Source organism: Mastigoproctus giganteus, chromosome 9 (assembly GCF_048544385.1).
Source record: "Mastigoproctus giganteus isolate SK-2022 chromosome 9, ASM4854438v1, whole genome shotgun sequence".
Classification (NCBI taxonomy): domain Eukaryota; kingdom Metazoa; phylum Arthropoda; class Arachnida; order Uropygi; family Thelyphonidae; genus Mastigoproctus; species Mastigoproctus giganteus.
In genome coordinates, this window is record NC_143583.1 from 163,801,433 (window position 1) to 163,822,631 (window position 21,199).

Consider the following 21,199-nt stretch of genomic DNA (forward strand, 5'->3'; position numbering starts at 1 on the left):
AAAAGAAAAAAGAAAAGTGTTCTTAAGCATTGAAGAGCTGATTACTGAGCAATAAGTGGTTAATATGTTGTTTTAGCAGGCCCCCTCTCAAATTGTACGTACTGCAGTGGGAGACAACCTATGTGGGAACCCCATGCTATTTCCCTCTTATTTGTGAGGCATGGTGTGGGATATTGACTGACACCTGAGACTACAGCTAGGTCTGACTAGTGTGGGATCATTCTTAGGGAACCACTGTCCTCAGTGTGATCTCTGCCCAATATAGGACTCCCTAGCCTATACCATTACTCCCTTCCCACACCTCCCTATCCCTATTTTTTTTTTGCCTGGTGGACTCCACCACCACAAATCTTACTTTTTCTTGTCTGCCACCCCCCCCCCAAATCTGCATTCCTTATATATGAATTAGATAGTATGAGAACAGAGCTGTAATGCTCAATATGTTCTACATTGATATTAATTAGTTGTAAAATAATAAGAGGAGTTAACCTCAATATAGTATGTAGAACACATCTGTATGATACTCTCCAGAAATTAAAACTAAAAACTTACATTAGAATAAAAATAATTAAACCAATTTAACACAATTAAAAATATTAAAAAAGAATATCTAACGAAAATATTCAAAAACGATTTTTCCTAAGGGAGGTAGTAGTTGAAGAATCTTTTTGAATAATTTTTCGTTAGATTCTTTTTAATATTTTTAATTGCGTTAAATTGGTTTTTAATTATTTTTTACTCTAATGTAAGTTTTTAGATTTTCATTCTAATTTCTGGAGAGTATCATACAGAAGTGTTCTACGTACTATATTGAGCTAAACTCCTTATTATTTTACAAATATTATATATGAATGAAACAACTACCTCTGAAATCCCCATGTCCTCATTTGATGACTTGTCCAGCACTTCAAACTCATCAAATTTATTCATTATGCTCCTAACATTGGTGTACATGTAAGTATACATGCACCTGTTCTTACTCTTAGTTACCCTATCACAGCTGATGTATTTACATGTTCCATAATGACTTACAGCAGGCCTTGAAAACCCAGACACCTTACTTTCCAGGCTGCTGCCAGTTCTAATAGAAGCAGTGAAAGAATCATTTTTGCCTCTGCCTGCAGTTATTGTTAATCTACATATCAACCCCCATGCTAACAGTTTTCCCGACCCATCTAACACTGTCTTGATATCATCAGCAACCATTCTTTCACCCTTTCTATTAAAATATATCTCATCCCTGTAGAAGCAGCCTCTTCTGTTAACAAGCACAGACCACACTGAGAAAAAAATTCTACCCCATGAGCCTTGAACAATCTCTCCAGAGCCCAATTAATTGACAAGGCTCTCAAACAACTTCTTATCATGTGGGCAGAATTGCAGACTTTCAATTTAACCCTAACTCAGGAATTTTTCTCAGCATTGTCCAGTACTTGTAAAGTAAATCCACAGATCTCCTAATTAATGTTTAGTGTCAATGTCTACAACAGTATCACCCTTTGTACTTAAAAGATGACATCTGCTGACATCAAGTAGATGACATATTCCAACCATCCTTGCACAGTATATTTCCCATATCTCTGACAAACTTCAAGGCAGAATGCCTTGGGTATTGTCAATGTGTTGCCTGATGCACAAGTGTAGCTCTGGTATTGAGTTGTGCAGCTGAAAGCCTGATGAGTCCCCATTTTAATTCCTTCAAGGGAATCCACCTCATTCTTCAAGCTCTCATAAATGCCCACCAGAACACTGAGTTGATGCCTAATTTCTTCACACATTCTGCACTAAACACAAAGAAGTCCACCTTGGCTGTATCATTCTGCCCTTCTTTCATGAAAATACAAAAAAAAATAAACATGGAAAAATCATATTGCTCTCTCTTCCCCCCACCCCTCTCATTAAAAATCTAGGTTTCACAGAACTCAGTTTAAAAATGCTGTAAACAACTCTAAACAGCCAAGTGACCTTTAGAGAAGCTGATAGTCATCACAGAGTAAACAAATGACAGGAATTTTATTAAAAAGTTTCTTGTTCAAAGGTTATGACAGAGTATTGTGAATGTTAAACTTGTATAAGAGAATTTGTGTGGAACTGCCATCCCTCTCACCCCATACATGCAGGATAACTGGCCTTTCAGTGTAAGGTTTACAAAACATTTAATCTATGGCAACTAAAAATTTCTTAATTTTTTTTATCTTTTTATTATTTCACTTTTTTTCTTTTAGTTCTCAACCATTCTACAGTACCAGTGGATCATTCTTCTGATGATTTTACCGATTTCCTATTAATAAAAAAAAAAGAAAAAAAAGACAGTCATTGGAGAAATTTAAACCTTTGTAATTTGAATTTGTATACAATTTTCCTTATTTTAGTAAACAGATGTTAAAAAGAAAATTTTATAAATAAATTTTTTTCCATTATGCCCATATCTGTTATTTCACAGAACATAACTGTATAGTCAAGCTATATAGTTTATATTGATAGTTCACAAAACCAGCAAAAGAATAAAGAAAAGTTTGAACATAACATAATTTTACTAATACAATATAGTATAATCTAATCTAATTAGATTATACAATATAGTATAAGGAACAAGTGGATAGTAGAGTTATTATCCCACACATATACAAAATAGTCCTGAAACATCACTTGGGTACCTACCCACCCACCGAAGAAGGGCCAAATGGCCCTGAAATGGCACCACGGGGAGCCTGATGATGTCCGGAGTTTCCAAGAATAGATAACAGCCTTCTCCACTGGGGAAGCGTTGCCTATTCAAGGAGTTTGAGTTTTTGAGTGGTGTGAGTTGAAGGAGTTACTGTCCCTTTCATTCTTCTACACCGTTTCTTTTCCTCTTCCACTCCCACTCCCACTATTACTTTCCCTCTATCTTTTTTGCTTTTCTAAGTCTAATAGGGACAACTGGATAGTCGAGTTATTATCCCACACAAATACAAAATAGCCCTGAAACAGTGCCGTCTGGGTGGTGGTATCCACTGAGAATAAGTAACAACAGTCTTCTCCTTCGGGTGAAGCGTTACTTATTTGAAGTAGTGCAATGTCATGGCAACTCGTCGTGAAGGTATTCACAATATGAGATGTAACTCAAATGATGCCGATATTGCAAATTTGCTAATATATTTACAGCTAATATAACAGCTGTGTATAAATGATGCAATTGCACTAAAATACACGTAGTCTGATCTCTTTCGCAGCTTGAGGCTTTAAGCCCTAATGGATTAGAGTTTAGAACCCATAATTATATAAAATGTTTACATATGCATTATGTATAAAGAAGTATGCAAATCAAGCGATATAAGCAATAACATCCCTCTGACTCATGGTCAACAACAATTAAGAACACACACGACACGTTTCTCCATTCCATCTCTCTCTGCGCAGTCAGAGTGACCCATCTGCCTTCCTAAATCCTGTGTGTCTTTCAAAGGACTCAACTGTGAACGGAATTTTTCATATTTTGATCAGGATTATCTGACATCCAGATTAACTGGACTGGAGATGCGCAAATATGACCAATTCACAAAGGAGGATCAAAGGGCAACACAAATAATTATAGACCTGTTAGTTTAACTTCTGTTCCAGGGAAATTAATGGAGGCACTGGTTAAAGAAGCACTGCAGGATCATCTAGACAAGACTTCAGTTGCAGCTCCGGCACATCATGGGTTTGTTAAGAGGAAGTCTTGTCTGACCAATTTGATTGGCTACTATAATCTGGTCACAAAGCAACTGGATGCAGGGAATAACTTTGATATCATGTATTTGGATCTTAGAAAGATTTTTGATACTGTTACACATGGAAGACTACTGCACAAATTGGAGCAGTGCAGCATTGGAGGCAAATTGATGCATTGGATAAAGGGATGGTTGAGTGGAAGAAGGCAGAGCGGTAATCAATGGACACAGCTAATCGTGAACTAATGTTATTAGTGGAGTCCCTCAGGGTTCAGTGTCGGGTCCATTGTTTTCTGTATTTATAAATGATATTGATGATGGTATATCAGGCTTAATGTCCAAGTTTGCAGATGATACAAAGGTTGGCAGGGTTGTTAATGACACTAATGACAGTATGCTGCTGCAACAGGATCTAGAAAAGTTGAGCAGATGGGCTGAGAGGTGGCAAATGAAGTTTAACATTGACAAATGTAAAGTACTACATATGGGAAGCAGTAACACCAGAGTAAAGTATCAACTCTGTGTTACTACACTGACAGTGGTAGAGAATGAAAATGACCTGGGGGTAATTATGTAGGCAGATATGAAGTTTTCTGAGTAGTGCAGTCTGCAAGAGTAGCTCATGGTGTATCGTCAGGCCACACCTTGAGTACTGTATACAGGTCTGGAGGCCTCATTTTAAGAAGGATGTAGAGCTGTTGGAACGAGAACAGAGAGGGCAACAAGATTAGTGAATGGAACAAAGGGTTGCTCTTATGAAGAAAGGCTTAAGTTTTGCAGATTACAGTGTTTGGAAACTAGGCACCTGCAAGGTGATCTGATTGAGGTGTATAAATCCTCGAATGGGTTGAGCATGCTCAATGCTGATGGGATTCTTCCTCTAGCTCAGAAAAATCATCTGAGAGGGCTGTTGTTGTTAGATTTTTAGGAGCATTAGCAACTAAGGCCATACTGCTCCGGGAATATGCGGTGGTCATTCCCTGACCTTTCTGCATTCTCCGTATTTGGTGGTGATGGGCTCGAACCCCGGCCTAATCAAGAAGCGTGTGCTACGCACTGCTGCTCCTTTCCACCTGGCTATGGAGGCACCACCCGAGAGGGCATAAATTCAAATCGAGGAAAGACAATTGTAGGATAGATGTGCGGAAGTTTGCCTTTAGCCAGCGGGTAGTTGATTGGTGGAACAGACTTCCATCTTTTGTTGTGAAAGTTTATAGCCTAAATAAATTTGAGCCTGAGCTGGACAGGTATCTGGAATGAACGGAGGTGTGAAATCGGAGCGTTATTTTTTATTTGGATGATGCTGCATAAGCTTGCTTTCTTGCATCGTATGCCTCTACTAATGCTAACTGTAACATTTAGGGAGGATTTACTGTAATAACAATAATAATAATAAAAAAGAGAAAAAAAAAAGTTACTGAACTGTTTAGCAAGAAGAAGGAAAGAATTTTTGGGTTTACTATAAAGAATTTCTTTGTCTTTCGAAGTAATTTATAATTTGCTAGGATATTAAAAAAGGGGATCATTATACAGAGATTTTATAAAATCCCTTTAAATGCATGTTCTTGCTGGTGCTGACCAAACAGGAAATGGAGCTTGAAAAAGTCAGCCATCTCTCTCTCTGTCTCTCTCCCTCCTAAACTTAAGTTTGACCAATACCGACTAATACTAAGTTTTTAAGCAAGTAAAGGAGATATGTCTCAATGGCATTTTGAGTATTCTTTTTTTCCTCTGATTATTCTATGTAACGTAGATATAGGTGGACCTTATTTTATTTCCTGCAGCAGTGGCACCTAGCAAGTGTAAATTTCTTGAAAAACATTTATTTACTTTTAATTTGGAATATTTAAGTATTTCATCATTTCTTACTGGATTTCTACACTTTTGTATGTACTCTTTTTTTATTTCTTAATAAAAAAAATTAAATATCAAAAAAACTCCTTTGTACACTTTTTTTTAAAGCAAATTAATTCTACTGAAAATTAAGTGCTATAGATTTCAGACAAAATATAAGCATGAAAAAGTATCAGTCTTCCATTTTTCAGTTTAAAAACTGTTAATCATGTATAATTTCAGATGTGCACACATTTGTTTATTATATGCATAAATAGTTTAAAAAATTAAGAAAAATATATATTTATCTTAGATACTAATATTCACCTCCATTTTCAAATTCCATGAACTGCAAATTTTGAAAAGTACACATGTACCTCTATCCCAGGTAAAAACTGCTTACCATGTTTATCATGCAAAAATTGACAAATCTTTCAAAAGCACTGTAGATATTTATAGAACTAAAAAAAAGGTAAAGTGCAGCCATTATCAACCCACTACAGGATGGAAGCCTCCTCAACAATTCATGCTGAGGGAAAATGGACCATAATCTGCCACGCTGGTCCAGTGCGGGTTGGCAGATCGACCGTATTCAGCAGTCAGGGGCTTGAACCCCGGTCTACTCAAAGAGCGTGTGCTACTGCACTCCTGCTCCTGACCACTCGGCTACGGATAGAACTAAAAGGAGAATAAAAGCTATAAACTTTCATTTAGAAACAAAATGCAATTCTGAGCTTTAAAGTGTTGACACCAGTAATAAATAATAATGGTTGCATACCACCAAACTGTTTCTCACACACAGTTACTGCAAACATCGTAAAAATCAAAAACCGTAACAATAAAAATCTGACTATATTTAGCAATCTATATTACAGATTATCTTCTACCATTGTTAATATGGAAATGTTATTTTTCGAGAAGAACCCCATGGATCCAGCACCAATACTGCAGAGTTAAAAGCTGCTTTCAAGCTGAAATGAAGTTCGAAAATAAAATAAAGAAATAAAATAGTGTCAGGCTACAGCTGCTCAAATCAAGTCTTTGAGTTCAGGAATTATTGAAACTTCCTCCTTTACCTTCTGAGTGCCTTGTAACTTTTTTCTGAAGAGATGAGGCATTGGTTCAGACTACTTCTACTTCCCAGGTTTCCATTTATTCTCTACACATTAAGCACTGTTTTCATCTTGCTCCATTAAGTGGATTTCATTTTATTTTGCTCTAAATTCATTATTGAAACTTGACTAGCACTCTAGAGTTTCTTTTTCTTCCAATCATTCTATGCACTTTATATACAGGCAAACTTTAAGCCAGGCTATCTCATCCTGATTAACTTTTTTCAACCTTCATTTGTAGATTGGAGGGTGTTGGCAAAAATGGGGGGGGGGGGAATCATGCACACCAGTATATTCTTAAATTCTCTATGCACTTTTAACAGGTAACTTTTGATACATAAGTGATCAAATAAAACTGTAAACAGTATTTTAAAACTTATATTTTTTTTAAAAATTTTACTTAATTAAATTTTTATTTCTGTTTCAGAAAAGTGACAAACTAAATTGAAATCCGTAACTTCTGTTCAACAGAAATTCTCTTACAGAGCACTGTATAAATCTCCACATAGGCACTCTACATTGAACTGAATGAAAAATAACCAATTATCTTAAAGGCCAGCCTTAAGTACAGAGTAAATTCAAATTGTTGATGAAATGCATAACTATAAAGAGCTTGCCTGTCCCAAATTGCAGCTAGAATAAACTTGCAGACAGTCTTGAACTTTCTGGAGAGAGGAGACCCAGAATGTTTCCACATCATGGAGCCCTTCATTATTTCACACATTGCTGGTGTACCCCTGATAATTTTGTTCAGAAACTGGACTCTCTCTTTATTGTAGGTTGCAAGTGCTGGAGGCAGAATATCATGTGTTTTTGTTTGTGAAATTCCCTCAGTTGTGTTGGAAACTATGAAGTGCACAAACTTCCAGGATGCAAGTTTGTTATGAATAATATTCCCTGGTATGTATGTTCATCTGGAGCTTGCCCCCACCTCCTCTCTCATGGCCACTCTCAACCTCGAGTTGTTTAGTATTACAGGAGTGTAAAATGGAATGATCTACATGATTTATATTGTTCTTTTCCTTGGTGTTTGATTAATGTTTTATATCTTATGATTTAAAAGTTCACTCAAATCATGTCGGTGAATTTATTCCTGTAGGGATGAAATCCTTTATTCTGCATTCCAACTGTGCCAAGGCTGTTCAAGATTCACAGTTGGCTTGTATTCAAATCTTCAGCTTCATTTTCTGCTCACACTAAAACTAGTAAAACATTTATTAATCAATCCATACTTGATTTTGAACAGACTTAAAGTAGAAAACATGCTTCTTGCCCAAGTAGTAGTCAAGCATTCTGGTCTCTTGCGAGAGCTCTTGGCCACAATTTCTGTTCATCAATGCTCCCACCTGATAGTTCTAGTGCATCCTCAGCTAAAGACAACACTGACTTTCTAGTATCCTATTTTACTTCTAGTTCTTGTATCAATAATATTGGTAAACCACCTTCTGTCATACGTAGAAAGCTCCAAACCCCAATGGAATTTCAACACTTGTTCTCAAAAGCTGTGCTTCTGTTGTGTCACCTTTTTACACTTTCTCATATCACCTGGTGTTTCTGCATGGAAGTTTACTCATATCCAACCAGTTCCTAAAAAGTCGACAAATCTCCCTTCCAGTTATTGTCCCATTGCACTTGCCTTTAATGTTTCCAAAGTAATGGAGAAATCCACCAACTTTTAAACTATCTCGAAACCTTCCTTTTGATTATTGATTGCCAATACAGATTCCATCAGTGTCAATCCAATGGTAATGTACTGGCTTATGTTACTCACCTTTCGATAAATTTTCTGGAAAAAATTAGTGAAACTCAAGCAGTTTCCCTTGAACATCTTTGGCATAAAGATCTTCTGAATAAGTGCTCCTGTCTACTGTTTTTTGCAAATAAGGTATCCAGTTTTCCTCTGATCATTCACTTGAGATGATGGCAAATGGTGCTCTGTCTTCTAACTTCTCCAAGATTCAGTTTTCTTCCACTCTTTCCCTCTTATATATTAATGACCTTCATTTATTGACTGGATCCTATCCATAGTTTTGCTGATGATGCCCATTGCATTCCACTTTGAGAAACCTTGCCCTTCACAAACACAATCGAAACTTCTCAGATATCCACCAGTGGTGGCTTGTGACTTTGATGTATGGGGGTGCTGCTTCTTAAAGTTACATTAAATTGCCTCGGTTATAAGACATATAGACAGATGGTAATAATAATAAGCAAGTTAAAAATACTACAAAACATTAACTGGACACTTGCCATTAAAAGACTTGGGTAATCTCAAATTTTATTTAAAAATAAAATCCATTCTTTGGTTTTTATTTATTAAAAATAGATTAACTTTTTCATTCAAGTTTAGTTCACTGTTCAAATCGGCACTGCTTGCTCCACAGTTCCTTTAACTCATTTTATCACCTCTAAAATTGCATATTGGCAACCTGCCAACTAAGCATTGACTAAACCACTGGGGCCTAAATGTGGAACTGCGTAGTGCACAGTTCCACCTACAGTTAAACTTCAAAGTTGAAAATGATCTCATGTTTTTATTCGTTTATTATTGAAATGATTATTGTAAATAGAGGATGAGTATACTATATGTGGGACCTGTTAATAAAAATATTTACTGCATTGTTCTTCACAAAATTTCATATAACCGCTGACTGTATATTTAAATTTAAAAAGCTCAGGGTGCTGCAGTTCTGCAGTGCCTACCAGTGAGCTGCCTCTGCATAAAGATCTTCTGAATAAGCACTCCTGTTACAGCCTGTCTACTGTTTTTTGCAAATGGGTATCCAGTTTTCCTCTGATCATTCACTTGAGATGATGGTAAATGGTGCTGTCTCCTAACTTCTCCAAGATTCAGTTCTTTCTTTCCCTCTTGTATATTAATGACCTTCATTTATTGACTGGAAATCCTATCCATAGTTTTGCTGATGATGCACATTGCATTCCACTTTGAGAAACCTTGCCCTGCACAAACACAATCCAAACTTCTCAGATATTCACCACTGAGCCCATAAATGTATATTAGGTAATTCTCCAAGTGGGTGAAGAAAACAAACTTCAATCTTGCTAAAATTCAGTCCTGTTGCAAAAAAAAAAAAAAAAAGTTCTGCTTCTCCTGTGCTCGTTTTCAATGATACTCAGATTTCTAAGAAAGATCACATATCTCTATTTGAGATTACCTCCCTGACTTCTAATCTCCCTCTTTTCTTTTTGCATTCTAGGATTTACTTCTAGACAATTGCTCACTCTGCACACATCTCAAATCTTCCCCACCACTGAATATTGTTCTCACATCTGGGGTAGTGCCTGTAAAACTTCTTTCAAGCTTCTGAACTCCATTCAAAAGAAGGCAGTCTGTTTAATTATTGACATGTCTTTTACAAAGTCTGTCCACCATATCTTACATGTTCAGTTTCTGCTGCATGCATTTCCTGTAATTATCTCCACATAAACTGTTCTTCTGAATTGGTATCTGTGATCCTCCTGTATCTGTAATTCTTTTCCAAACTAGTCAAAAATGTGCTGCAGCTAAAAACTCATAGAACCAACTTTTCCTCATTTATCCCTTCTGTTCTGTGGAACATTCTTCCTTCACATGTACAGAGATGATCAAAAAAGTTGCATCACTCGCAAAATTCACCAAATTTCCGTGAAATTTGGCAAAATATATGTTTGTAATAGTATTACGACCTCTGTAGCCGAGTGATCAGGAGCGGAAGCGCATGCTCTGATTAGACCGGGGTTCAAGCCCCTGACTTGCTAAATACAGTCGATCTGCCAACCCGTACTGGACCAGCATGGTAGGTTATGGTCCATTTCCCTCAGCATAAATTGTTGAGGAGGCTTCCGTCCTGCAGTGAGTTGATAATGGCTGCAGTTAAACTTTTTATTTATTTATTTTTTTTTAACCCTATTACATCATCAATCTCTAGCAGGCTCTTAGATGATGTCACATGACTGCATCACCCTAGCAGCAGTATAAATACAGTGCATATGCCACAAGCCCAACATTCTGTGCTACTGCAATGGCTAAGTTTTCACAATTAACATCATGTAAGAAAAGTATTGCTGCTACATTGAATGCAGAGAGACATCCTATGCATGAAATAACTAAGGGATTGGCTATAATCAGTCAACAGTGGCACATTTATTATGAAAATTATCAGAAACTGGCAGTCTAAGAAAGAAAAGAAGTGGAGACATTCATGAATATCTTCTACAGCGCAAGAGAGATTTCTGGTCTGTCTGAGTGTTTGAAACAGAAGATCCTCATCAACATATTTCAAAACAGCATGGGAGGAGAATAGAGGAATAAAGGCAAGTACTGCTACTGTCTGTAGATGCCTTTCCTCATTAGGATTAGTAGCACATCACTCATGAAAAAAAGCCACTTTTCACACAAAAAAAAAAAAGCCCAGCATCTAAAGTGGACAAAAGAGTAGGCTATTTGGTCTGAGGATTAGTGGAAATGTGCTATTTTCTCTGATGAATCAAAATTCGAATTGCATGGTTTGGATGGCTAGCAGAGCGTTAGATGAAGAAGAGGAGACTTTCACCCTGATCGTATCATCTCCACAGAAACATTGAATTTCAAATGATACGGGGCTGTATTTCACATAGAGGAGTTAGTCGTCTTGAATTTGTGATGGGTACAGTGAATGCTGAGAATTCAGTCAAAATTACTTCCCACAATTAGATCACTACGGAGATGTTACCAATTGCATGTTTCAAGATGACCCTACTGCATGTAATAGAACAAAAACTACAAGTACTACTTCATAAAATTAGCAAAACCATGTTCCCCGTTTCCCTGACAATAGAGTCAATCCCACGTCAGTACACTGTGAGCACTGTCACTTAGTGGTTCCTTTATCTGCAAATTCTTTTTAGCATTAACATTAGTAGAGACATATGATGCAAGGAAGCAAGCTTATGCAGCATCAGCCAAAAAAAAAAAAAAAAAAATTCCCTTTTCACCCCTCTGTTCATTCCAACTCAGCCTTAAATTTATTTAGGCTATCAACTTCCACAACAAAGGATGGAAGTCTTTTCCACCAACTAACTACCTGCTGGCTAAAGGCAAACTTCCACATATCTATCCTACATCTGTCTTTCTTCAATTTAAATTTATGCCCTCTCAGGTGATTATTCTGAGCAAGAGGAAAAATCCCATCAGATTGTGCATGCTCAAACCATTCAAGGCTTTATACACCTCAATCAGATCACCTCACAGGTGCCTAGTCTCCAGACACTGTAATTTGCAAAATTTAAGCCTTTCTTCATAAGAGCAACCCTTTGTTCCATTCACTAATCTTGTTTCCCCTTCTCTATACTCGTTCCAAAAGCTCTACATCCTTCTTAAAATGAGGCCTCCAGACCTGTATACAGTACTCAAGGTGTGGACTGACCATTGCGTTATACAGGGGGATAATCACCTCCTTATCCCTGCTAGAAATATTCCTGTATATCATTGACAAGACACTATGAGCTACTCTTGCAGACTGCCTGCACTGCTCAGAAAATTTCATATCTGCCTGCACAATTAGCCCCAGGTCCTTTTCGTTCTCTACCAGTGTCAGTGTAGTACCACAGAGTTGATACATTACTCTGGGGTTACTACTTCCCATACGTAGTACTTTACATTTGTCAATGTTAAACTTCATTTGCTACCTCTCAGCCCATCTGCACAACTTTTCTAGATCCTGTTGCAGAAGTGTACTGTCATTAGTGTCCTTCACAAACCTGCCAACCTTCGTATCATCTGCAAACTTGGACATTAAGCTTGATATACCATCATCAATACCATTTATAAATACAGAAAACAACAACTCCAATTTGTTCAGCAGTCTTCCATGTGCAAAAGTATCAAAAGCCTTTCTAAGATCCAAATATATGATATCAGAGTTATTCCCTGCAACCAGTTCTTTTGTGACCACATCATAGTATCCAATCAAATTGGTCAGGCAAGACTTTCCCTTAACAAAACCATGCTGTGTCCGAGCTATAATGAAAGTTTTGTATAGATGATCCTGCAGTGCTTTTTTAACCAGTGCCTCCATTAATTTTCCTGGAAGTAATTAAAGTCCATAATTACTTTTGTCACCCTTTGATCTTCCTTTGTGAATTGGGGTCACATTTGCACATCTCCAGTCCATGGGTACCTCCCCTGAGTCCAAGTATGCTCTCATAATTATGGCTAGGGGTTTGCTTACTTCCTTTGCTGCCTCCTTTAATATAACTGGATAGATCCCGTCCACCATGGGTGCCTTTTTTATGTTTATCTTCAATTTCTCCTCCACTTTCCTCTCAGTTATTACAAAATCATCTAGCTCTCTGGCAGTGAGCTAGCAAGTTAATGCATGAATAATCACTACTGATAAACATTGTGATCACAAGCCATGATCCCAAAAGAATTAGAGGAAAATCTTAATCAGATATGCAGAGTTAATAAGGATTTCGGACTAAAGATGAAATATGGCTTGGCTAAAGCAAAAATAATGATGAACAAGTATGCCACAGAAAGGAATATAATCATTGACGAAGCTGTAATTGAAAAGGTGAATTCATATACTTATCTGGGACAAGTCATTAGCTGTAATAATGATAAATGACTGGAAGTCAAGAGAATAATAAATTTTGGATGGATAGCATTCAGGAAATATAGTCACATACTGAGGAGCAATATCCCAATTTGTCTGAAACTTAAAATAATGAACCAATGTATACTCTCTGCCATGACTTATGGAAGTGAAACTTGGGCACTCACCAAAAGAATGGAAGAGAAGCTGAAAACTACACAGCGAAGAATGGAACGAATTGTATTAGGAATCACTTTGGCATTATGATAAGCCAGACAGTTTGGTTTAAATTTAGTTTTCCCAAAACATGGTAAATTCTAGGGCATCAGAAATAAATACACAGTAAAATTATTAAATCTGTAGGACTGATTCAAAAGAAAAAATTATACAGTTGAAGAAAAGTTAAAGATTATTAAAAGAGTTAAGAGTGGACAAACAAAATGCAGTATATTTCACAAGTGAGGAATTCCAGAAGGAACAATCCACTGTTGGATGAAAGAGGAAGAAAAACTGCATTCATCTACAAGACTCGGCAGATGAAATAGACCTCCAAAGAAAGAAAATTAGACTTTGTGAAAACAGTGACAGAGATCAATGCTTATACAACTGGTTTCTACAGAAGTGTAGTAAAAAAAGTACGATAAATGGGGTAATTCTGAAAGCACAAGCACTTAAATTTCATAAGTTACTTGGTAGAAATGATGACACATTTAAAGCTTCTGAAGGGTGGTTTTGGAGATGGAAGGCTTGTCATGAAATATCCCAAGTTAGTCTTGTAGGCAATTCTGCATTTGGTGACATTACAGCAGCAAAAGCATTTCCTGAATTTCTGCGTAATGTGAATTCACAAATGAACTTATACAACTGTGACAAAACAGTGATGTACTATAAACTTCTCCCAGGCAAGTCACTGGACATTAAAAAGCCACCCAACAAAGTGGGCATGAAAATTAACAGTGTTACTGTGCACAAACAAGACTGAAAATCATATATTAAAGCCATTGTGCATCAGTAAAAGTTAAAAGGTCCCAGTATTTTAAGCACATCAACATGACATCTCTACCTGTGATTTACATAAACAGCTCCAATGCTTGGACGACAAGTGATATTTTTGCTTTATGGTTTGAAAGTGAGTTTGCACCATCGGTGAGTGAATATGAATTTATACCATCAACGAGAAACACTTGCTTTCCAAAAAGCTTGAAGAAAAGACTGTTACTGTTGGATATCAATGCCCAGCTCACTCTTCAGCTGATCCTCTGAAATCAAAAGTGGCAAGATCAGGATAACATTACTGCCAAGGAATACAACTTCACTAATTCAGCCCATGGATTAGGGCATTATACAAACCTTCAAAGCCTACTATCATGGTTCACAACACTAGCTACTTGCTAGTGTTGTGAACTCAGAAATTCAAGTTCTAGGATTTCTGAAAATGTTAACACTGAAAGATGTTGCATACAATACTGGAATGGCATGGGGAAAAAGTAAGCTCAACAAGTGAAAACTGCTGGAAAAATGTATTGGAAAAAGATAAGATTACTAATAATAACCCTTGAATTTGCAGCATTTCGGAACAAGAAGAGCTTTTTTGTAACTTACTTGGTGGCAGTCTTGGAGAAAAAATGATCTGCCTCCTTGGATTTAGTTGGATGCAGAAGCTATAGTTGCACATTACCTGAGTGAGGAAGAAATTGCAGCCTTTGTAAACAGTGGAAAGAACAATCAACAAACAGAAGGCCAGTGACAGAGGGAGTGACTCAGAAGATATTGAGGATGACTCGTATAAGGAAAAGAACCATAAATTAATGAAGTGCTTGAAAACATTAATGAGATGATGGCTTGGTTAGAATGTCAGAGTGAAAGTGAACATCTTCATTTATTGCATCTGACCACTATTAAGAATTATGTACTGAAAAAACTGTCATCAGTTAAGGCAAACTAATTTATGTGACTTTTTTTTTTTTTTTCGGAATGGATGCATAAATTACAAGTTTTTTTTTTTTTTTTTGATTTGGTAGTTGTTGGCACATCGGCTTCTGTGGCCATATTGCACCTCCCAAGGTTTTTGCAGTACTTTGATCCAAGCCCGAGGCGGGAATCGAACCCGCAACCTTTGGGTTGCCGGGCAGGTACTTTACCCACTCGGCTAGCCTGGTCGGCAAATTACAAGTTGTCGATAATACTGTTGCACATGGAAGACTGCTGCACAAATTGGAGCAGTGTGGCATTGGAGGCAAATTACTGCTATGGATAAAGGGGTGGTTGAGGGGGAGAAGACAGAGTGGTAATCAATGGACACTGCTCATCGTGGACTAATGTTATTAGTGGAGTCCCTCAGGGTTCAGTGTTGGGTCCATTATTGTTTTCTGTATTTATAAATGATATTGATGATGGTATATCAAGCTTAATGTCCAAGTTTGCAGACAATACAAAGGTTGGCAGGGTAGTTAAGGACACTATGCTGTTGCAACAGGATCTGGAAAGGTCGGGCAGATGGGCTGAGAGGTGGCAAATGAAGTTTAACATTGACAAATGTAAAGTACTACATATGAGAAACAGCAACCCGAGAGCAACGTATCAACTCTGTGGTACTACACTAGCAGTGGTAGAGAATGAAAAGGACCTGGGGGTAATTGTGCAGGCAGATATGAAGTTCTCTGAGCAGTGCAGACGGGCTGCAAGAATAGCTCATGGTGTATTGTCAATGATATACAGGAATTTTTCTAGCAGGGATAGGGAGGTGATTATTCCCTTGTATAAGGCAATGGTCAGGCCACACCTTGAGTACTGTATACAGGTCTGAAGGCCTCATTTCAAGGATTGGTTGGTTGGTTGGTTATTAGGATTTTTATGGCACATCAGCATCTAAGGCTAATAGTGCGACAACATTTCAAGAAGGATGTAGAGCTGCTGGAACGAGTACAGAGAAGGGCAAGAAGAGTAGTGAATGGAACAAAGGGTTGCTCTTACGAAGAAAGGCTCAAGTTTTTCAAATTACAGTGTCTGGAGACTAGGCAGCGGCAAGGTGATCTGATAGGTGTATAAAGCCTTGAATGGTTTGAGCATGCTCAATGCTGATGGGATTCTTCCTCTTACTCAGAATAATCACCTGAGGGCATAAATTCAAATTTAGGAAAGACAGATGTAGGATAGATGTGTGGAAATTTGCCTTTATCCAGCGGGTAGTTGGTTGGTGGAACAGATTTCCATCCCTTGTTGTGGAAGTTGATAGCCTAAATAAATTTAAGGCTCAGCTGGACAGGTATTTCGAACGAACGGAGGGGTGAATTGGAAGTGGTTTTTTTTTTTTTTTTTTTTTTTGGCTGATGCTGCATAAGCTTGCTTTCTTGCATCATATGCCTCTACTAATGCTAATAATACCATTGGGTATTAGTAGAATGTAAAGGGAGTGATATAACTTTTAAGTTTGTCTTTTAGTCTGTATACTCATAAGGTATGTGGGGACCAGATAATATCACAGATAATATCTGTGATATTATCTGGTCCCCACAACAGGAATATCTTTCTCACAGAAAGATATTCCTGTTGTGTGGAAATTCACTTGAGAGAATTCAAATTAAATTCTTATGCTATCAAAATCACATTACCCTTCACCGTCGAAATTATGGAGCTCTTTGTGGTCGCTTCAGAATCATTCCTCTTCACTCTAGACAACAACTCTGTGGGTCTCTTTTGTCTACAAGATCGTAAACTCTTATCAATTCTCCATCTCTTCTTGAACAAATACCTTTCACTTTACCCCATTCTTATTATAAAATTAATTTCTCACTGCCTGTTCCTCGTACTCATCACTTACTTGGTAGTCCTGTTTTGTTTCCTTCAGGTAATAACTACAATACTGAAAAGGTGGCTTCATAATTCATAATCAGCTAACACGAAGGCACTCCACCATTTGCATTTGTATCTTTGATCCATTGCTGCAACGTCTTGATGGAAGCACTCACCATGTTCGTCACTGATGGCACCAGAGTTTGGCGGGAAAAAATCCAGGTGTAAGTGCCAGAAATGTATCTTCAATGACATGTTGCACCCCAGTTTTTCATAGCAAGTAATGAGATCTTCCACAAGCTACCTGTAGCTGCCAGCTTTAATATTTCCTAGAAAACCAGTCGAAACATTTTGAAAGGCTTTCCACACTGATTTTTCCCCATCACTAAGGACACATTCAAACTGTTCATCTTTGAAAAGTTGCCTTATTTTTGGACCAATGAAAAAGCCTGCCTTAATCTTCTCAGTACTAGACCTTGGGAATTTCTCTTGCAAGTATGTGAATACAGGACCATTCACTTCCAAAGCCTTCACAAAATTTTTCATGAGCCCCAGTTTGATGTGGAGTGGTGGAAGCAAAACTTTATTTAGATCTACCAGAGGTTCAAATGCTACATTCTTCATTCCAAGTGTGAATGAATTTAATTGAGGCCAACTCCTGTTGTTGTAGTGCATATCCTTGGCACAGCTCAGCCCACTTGCAGAGAAAGCAACAATACTTAGTGTAGTCCTAATAAAATGGAGATTACCTTTAAATCATCATATATCTGCCACTCTTACTTCTGATAGTATACACCTAAGAGGATGTTCTCCATTTTTGTATGTATGTTTCTTTTTGTGGACAGCATATTTCCATTGGTAATAACACAGCTTTAAGGCTAACCTTAGTGGAGTCTATAAATAGTTGCCATTCTTTGGGAATATACCTCACATTCATTGCTGCCATTAGACCATCAACATCCTTACAAACAATGAGTTCACCTTAGCCAGGTGGGTAAAGTGCCTGCCTGGCAACCCAAAGGTCGCGGGTTTGAATTTTGCACTTTCTATTCTGATCCAAACCTGAGGCGAATCCCGCCTCAGGTTTGGATCAGAATAGAAAGTGCAAAAACCTTGGGAGGTGCAATATGGCCACAGAAGCTGATGCGGCAACTAACAAAAAAAAAAAAAAAAAAAGTTTACCTTTTGTTTGACAGAATTTATCATAGCCTTGATTTAGAGTACGAAATGTCACTTTCACAGAATGATCTAGATTTCGCTGTTGTAGCCTCAAGGCCAAAAGCTCAGTCTTATTTTTCAGTAGTTCAAGATCCCTGGTGGTTATTAAGCTCACTTTCTGTGATCTTATGTGGTCCAGAAAGATAATGGTTTGGAAAAAATGGTGGATCACGATGTAGACAGCTGCTGTACTTCATGTATATCAAGTTGATGTTCATTAGTGTCTTCATCAGAGTATACAGAAAAACAGTCGAGTGGTTCAGGAATAGGTAGTACTTCAACCGTGAGGCACGAGACGAATTGCAGATGGTATATTTGGGTACGTCACTGTCCACTTTTTCTTCATTGTTATTCCTTTTCTAGTAGGAGGCACCATACAGAAGTAAGTCTGTGACGTGACTTGCTGGCTCCCTCCATATCATGGGCATTGTGAAAGGCATAAAACACCCCTTTCAATTCACCCAGAAATTGAGTTTTGATGAACAGGTAATGCAGCATATGTATGGAGCCCAGTTCTTGTCCTTGGTTGCCTACTTTACACCTAAAGTTTTAGACCAATGAAAAAGCCTGCCTTAATATTCTCTGTACTAGACCTTGGGAATTTCTCTTGCAAGTATGTGAATATAGGACCATTCACTTCCAAAGCCTTCACAAAATTTTTCATGAGCTCCAGTTTGTTGTGGAGTGGTGGAAGCAAAACTTTATTTAGATCTACTAGAGGTTCAAATGCTATGTTCTTCATTCCAGGTGTTAATGAATTTGATTGAGGCCAACTCCTCTTGTTGTAGTACATATCCTTGGCACGGCTCAGCCCACTTGCAGAGAAAGCAACAATACTTAGTATAGTCCTAATAAAAGGCCCTTTTTATGGCTCAAGTTAAGGGACACTTTCTTGAATCTAACGCAACTTCTCCACATACGTAACAGAAGTCATCCAGTCTATTTACACACAATTACAGGGAATATTAATCTTATACAACACAAATAACTGCACAAAAAGTGGGAATCTTACAGAGAACAACCATTAACTGAGAAAAAAATCACCCAGTACCTAGCCATATTTAAGGATTGCTGCAAGAGAGTTGCTGCCATTAGACCAACATCCTTATAAACAGTGAGTTCGGCTGTGCTCAGTATAGCATTTCATACCATCAACTTTCATCTGTCATGGAAGTTGATAATATAAAAGACTTGCTTTCTTGCACCACATGCCTCCATTAGTACTACTACTTCATTAATGATTGTAACTACTCATGTGAGTTTGATAGTTTGGTGACAGTACAAATGCAAGATTAAATAAACTGAAGAAGAGAAGGAGAATACATCCACAAAACATGATTGTTAAACTTTATTAGTAATAAACATATTTTTAAACTCTACACAGGTAAAGTTCAAAGTATAAAAGGGAAAGCTCTGAACCAAGGCAATTGCTATAAGGATAAAGTGTATCTTTTTAATATTTACACACCAATTTAAATGGTGTATGGGTAAAGACATGCACAAAACGCAACTGGTGGAAGTACCATACGACGTCTATAAAATAAAGTCCAACTAGTCTCACTTAGAAATAATGGCAGACTTTAAATTACGCTAAGAGAAACGCTTCAACAAAGTGGTGAGCATTGGAATCAGAAGTTTAAAATGATACACAAAAAAAAAAAAAAAAAAAAAAAGAAATCTACCTTACGGCTTGTAAACCAGGAAACCAATTCAAATTATCAGCTATTAAATGCTTATTCTGACAGCCATCACAAGTAACAATAACTACGCCGTTATAATAAGATTGTTTAGAAATCATTTTTGTTACTCGAGTACTGCAAACTTTACATGTAAAAGAAAGCATCAGTTTTGTTTGTAACTTTGCTAAAGGAATTTTTGGAGAATCTGTTGCATCAGTTTCAGCGGTAGAGTTACTCTTGCTAGAATTTTGGCTCTGCATTGCGTCTGGGTTGTTGTTATGACAGAAATGTTTGAAGTTATCGATACGGTTACACCGTGAAAACGGAGATATGCTTGTCATAATTGAGAAAGACCGAAATGTTACATTACTTAATTGCACACGACACAAATGGCCAGAGAAACTTCTAGCTATTCGAAAAACACGCAAAAATACCATTATTTAAAACTACACAACAAAATCAAATCAAACGTTACAACTAATTGCACATATCACGGAATTTTGCTTCTGCTCATCCTTACTGCGATTCTCTTCGCCACTACCTACAAGATGGCGCTGTAGATACAATTGCTGAACGAATGCTCTTAAATTTTCCCACGCACCCGTAACAAAGTTATTGCGATCGTTGCCATACCGACAAGTTCAAGTTTTTTGCAACAAATGGGTGCATTTTTAAATTTACAAAGATTATATTACCCAGGAGGCCGGAACGTCCGCATCACTGCATATTGTCAAATAATCAAATTTATTAATTCTCATTGTTATTCGATTAAATTGCATTTAAACGAAAATCATGCCCTAGACTAGAGCAGCAAATCAACGCGAACAAAGTAGTGGGTGTGCTGTAGGGAACGAACCGAAGTGGGGGAATTTTCCAATTCATCATAGTCTAAAAAAAAAAAAAATATGCAACTTGTGAAATTTTTGCAGATCTTTCTTTTGTTATCTGGTTTTTAGGAGCATTAGCAACTAAAGCCATATTGCTCCGGGGAAATGCGGTGGTCATTCCCTGACCTTTCCGCATCCTCCGTATTTGGTGGTCACGGGCTAGAACCCCAGTCTAATCAAGAAGCGTGTGCTACGCACTGCTGCTTCTGCCCACCTGGCTACGGAGGCGCCTGCAGATCTTTCAGGAACAGGACAATTCAGCCAGGGGGGGGGGTGTCTTTGTATGTGCTAGGTACAAACAGTGCGAAGAAATTAAGGCCAACAGCTTTCTGATGAGCATTTCTGAGAGATTGAAGAGTAGTATGGCTGATGCTAGCAAAAGCATTCAAATGGGGAGGGGAGATATTA

The 21,199-nt window shown here is 37.6% G+C and overlaps 1 protein-coding gene across 1 annotated transcript; it reads right to left on the reverse strand.

Moving 5' to 3' along the window:
• Nucleotides 1-2,210: 2,210 nt before the first annotated feature.
• LOC150080864 (uncharacterized) lies at nucleotides 2,211-20,349 on the reverse strand. Its single transcript, XM_090381497.1, has 2 exons — nucleotides 19,908-20,349; nucleotides 2,211-2,281 (listed from the first exon to the last, which is right to left on the reverse strand). Exons 1-2 carry the CDS (start codon nucleotides 20,339-20,341, stop codon nucleotides 2,254-2,256), a joined length of 462 nt encoding a protein of 153 aa, XP_090237623.1. The 5' UTR covers nucleotides 20,342-20,349; the 3' UTR covers nucleotides 2,211-2,253.
• Nucleotides 20,350-21,199: the final 850 nt, after the last annotated feature.

What these genes read in the sequence shown, in the direction of transcription:
- LOC150080864 (XM_090381497.1), bottom strand. Translation starts at nt 20,341, where the DNA reads ATGGTATTTTTGCGTGTTTTTCGAATAGCTAGAAGTTTCTCTGGCCAT. An exon ending in CCTGGTTTACAAGCCGTAAG is followed by an intron (nt 2,282 to 19,907) that starts GTAGATTTCTTT and finishes TTTTATTAATAG; the next exon opens with GAAATCGGTAAAATCATCAG.